Source organism: Leptodactylus fuscus, chromosome 5 (assembly GCF_031893055.1).
Source record: "Leptodactylus fuscus isolate aLepFus1 chromosome 5, aLepFus1.hap2, whole genome shotgun sequence".
In the NCBI taxonomy this organism is placed as follows: domain Eukaryota; kingdom Metazoa; phylum Chordata; class Amphibia; order Anura; family Leptodactylidae; genus Leptodactylus; species Leptodactylus fuscus.
The window spans coordinates 30,946,249-30,949,410 of NC_134269.1; the positions used below are offsets into that span (position 1 = coordinate 30,946,249).

The 3,162-nt window shown below is 39.7% G+C and overlaps 1 protein-coding gene across 1 annotated transcript; it reads right to left on the bottom strand.

The window, feature by feature from the left end:
• Nucleotides 1-553: 553 nt before the first annotated feature.
• On the bottom strand, nt 554-1,318 carry LOC142204472 (olfactory receptor 2T11-like). The gene has a single exon (XM_075275784.1). The coding sequence runs from the start codon at nt 1,316-1,318 to the stop codon at nt 554-556; it is 765 nt and encodes a 254-aa protein (XP_075131885.1).
• Nucleotides 1,319-3,162: the final 1,844 nt, after the last annotated feature.

Below are 3,162 nucleotides of genomic sequence, written 5' to 3' on the forward strand. Positions count from 1 at the left end.
TAAAGGGACAAGAGGATTCGGAGCAAAAAGTAGGGAGGACCCCATTCACCCGTCATTTTGCAGCTTGCTGCTATGTGAAACCTGACTCCTGTCGTGTAACTAAAGTCTTTTGTCCGGTGCCCCCTACCTCATCCCTACAGTGAATACTTGATAGTGATGGTTACGGGTACAAAGGAGGTTAATCCCCCTTAGTGTGGTCAGGGTCATCTGTTGGTCTTCTTGGCTTATGGACCAGATGGAAGCTGCAATCTCAATCGTGATGCCAGTGCTTATAGGCCCCCCTAAGGCTCCTGGGCCCCAATGCAACTGCACCCTCTGCACCCCCTCAAGTTATGTCCCTGCCTGACTCCCTGAGATCTAAGAGAGCCTCGTTCAAGGCAAGAGCCAGTAAACAGGCTACTGACGGGGAACCCAGGATGGAAAGAACCTAAATTGCCCTTCATAATGAATTTTATGCCCAGTGCTTTCTGTATAACGTAGTAGAGGGTGGATATGCTTGGTGGCTATTGTCAATGGTTTGGGCTAATTTCTTGGAAAAAAAACAAACAATTCTTTAATATTTTTTTGTTTGGTTTATCCTAAAGATTCTTGACAATGCGGCTTTTACTTCTTTATTTCTCAGAGTGTAGATTAATGGATTCAACATGGGAGTGACTGCTGTGTACATTATGGAAAACACCAGGTCTTCCTTCTCGTAGTGGCCAGAAGGCGGCTTCACATACATACATAGAGCCACCCCATAGAAAATGATTAGCACGGCCAGGTGGGACGTACATGTGGAGAAGGCCTTCCGCCTCCCACCAGTAGACTTGATACCTACGATGATGAGAATAATTTTGACATAGGACGTTAAGCTGAGCAAAAATGGAAAGAGTCCAAGAACCACACTTTCAATGTATAGTAGGGTGTAAAATTGGGTATGACTACAAGTTATCTTCTCCAAGGCTTTGATATCACAGAAGAAGTGTTGTATCTTATTAGAGGGACATAGGTCCAAATGGTAGATCGAGAGGGTCAAAAATAAAGAGTTGGCACATCCTGATATCCAGGTGCCCAGTAAGAGGAGGACATAGTTCTTCTTATTCATGATCAGGTTGTAATGTAAGGGTTTACAGACAGCAACATATCGATCATAGGCCATTAAAGACAACAAGATGTCCTCCGTGCTAGCCGCAAACATGTAACAGTAGAGTTGTGTGAAGCATTGTATGAAGGATATGGAGTCATTCCCGGAAAGTAAAATGTCCATGAGTTTCGGGAGGGTGGATGAGTTGAATATCAAGTCCACAGAGGACAAGTTGCAGAGGAGAATGTACATGGGGGTATGTAGATGGGCATCCGTGATCACCAAGGTAATGATAAGGATATTCCCCAATGTGCCAGTCAAGTAGATGAATAAAAACAAATGGAAAAGTACAAGGTGGTTTTCGGTCGAATTGGAAAATGCTGTCAAGTGAAAATTGTAGGTCAAGTTATCCATCAGATTGCTTTGTAGGTTATTGTATGAAATTGTGGCTTGTCTTTATAGGAAATTTGGTTCACTGGTCTCACGTTGGTACATAAAATGGATAATGTTTTGGTAATAACTATAAAGAAAATGAGGAAAATTTTGAAGCAAACACTATAGCTTAGACCAGTGATTCCCCATTGGCAGCCCGGGAGCCACATATATATATATATATATATATATATATATATATATATACACACACTACAAATCCTATATCCATGTGTTATTGCATCATCTATCCCCTCTATTACTACCTGTAGGGTAGCAAGTTCCATGCGGACCTAGGTGTCACCTCACTACATTTGACCCTGATCTTACTATTAGTAAATCAAATTTTTTTTAACATTTTTATGTATACAGCTACTATTCAGACCAAGGTATTCCCATAGTTTTAGATTTTTTTGTTGCAATATTAAGAATTGAAAAATTGACATGTATTCAATACAAAGCAACAAATGCTACGCTACCTTCCAACTGATGCCCAACGGAGTCCAATGAAGTCTGCTCTATAGCTGAATGGAGAAGCAAAGTCTCTACGAGGAGAGATATGGGGCAGGTTTTATACCCTTGGCAGGCAGATACACAAGAGGTCTTCTCCGTAAAGACAAGTAATTAGATATCACTAGGGACAAGTCTTGTTTTTCCATCTAGAATTCCCCAATGACATTATTTGGTTCTCAATAACAAGTTCTTTACTCTGCAAATATAAAACTCATTAATACAGTAAAATTCATTCATCTTCGTATCAATGGAACCCAGTAGGATTACCTAATACGTGTGGCCTTATGTAAAAATCACCTATAGGATTAAGAAAGTCCAATGTAAAACACTTAATTTTTCAGAAGAGATATCGTGAAGGTTCTGAAAGGTGAAGTATCAAATGAAATTTATGGCCTTATGACATTTGAATTCCAAATGATACACATGGCCCCCATTATCCCAAGATCTCAGACCCTTGAAACCACTGAATGAATTCAGATTCCAGTCCATATTTCTGGAACAATAACAAATAGAGAACAATTTTCTGGACCAAAAATTACAAACAATTTTATTATTGTTTATTTATCTATCACCATTAATTCTATGGTGCTGTACATTATTATATTAATTCTATGGTGCTGTACATTATTATATTAATTCCATGGTGCTGTACATTATTATATTAATTCCATGGTGCTGTACATTATTATATTAATTCCATGGTGCTCTACATTATTATATTAGTTCCATGGTGCTGTACATTATTATATTAATTCCATGGTGCTGTACATTATTATATTAATTCCGTGGTGCTGTACATTATTATATTAATTCCATGGTGCTGTACATTATTATATTAATTCCATGGTGCTGTACATTTGAGAGTACACAAAATATTCAAAACAAATATAATACTAACAATGACTGACTGGCACAGTGGGGTAGAGGGCCCTGCCCGCGAGGGCTTACAATCTATGGGGGAAGGGGGTAGAGACAGAAGGAGAGGGGGAGACTGTACAGATGGCGGTGCGGTGATAGTGTTATTGGAGGTTGTAGGCCTTCCTGAATAGGGGAGTCTTCAGGGCCTTCTTGAAGCCTGTGATTGTGGGGGTCAGTCTTATGTGTCGTGATAAGGAGTTCCAGAGTATGGGGGATGCACGAGAGAAGTCTTG

Bases quoted from the DNA above. Each gene is read 5' to 3' on its own strand.
- LOC142204472 (XM_075275784.1), bottom strand. From the start codon at position 1,318: ATGTACATTCTCCTCTGCAACTTGTCCTCTGTGGACTTGATATTCAAC.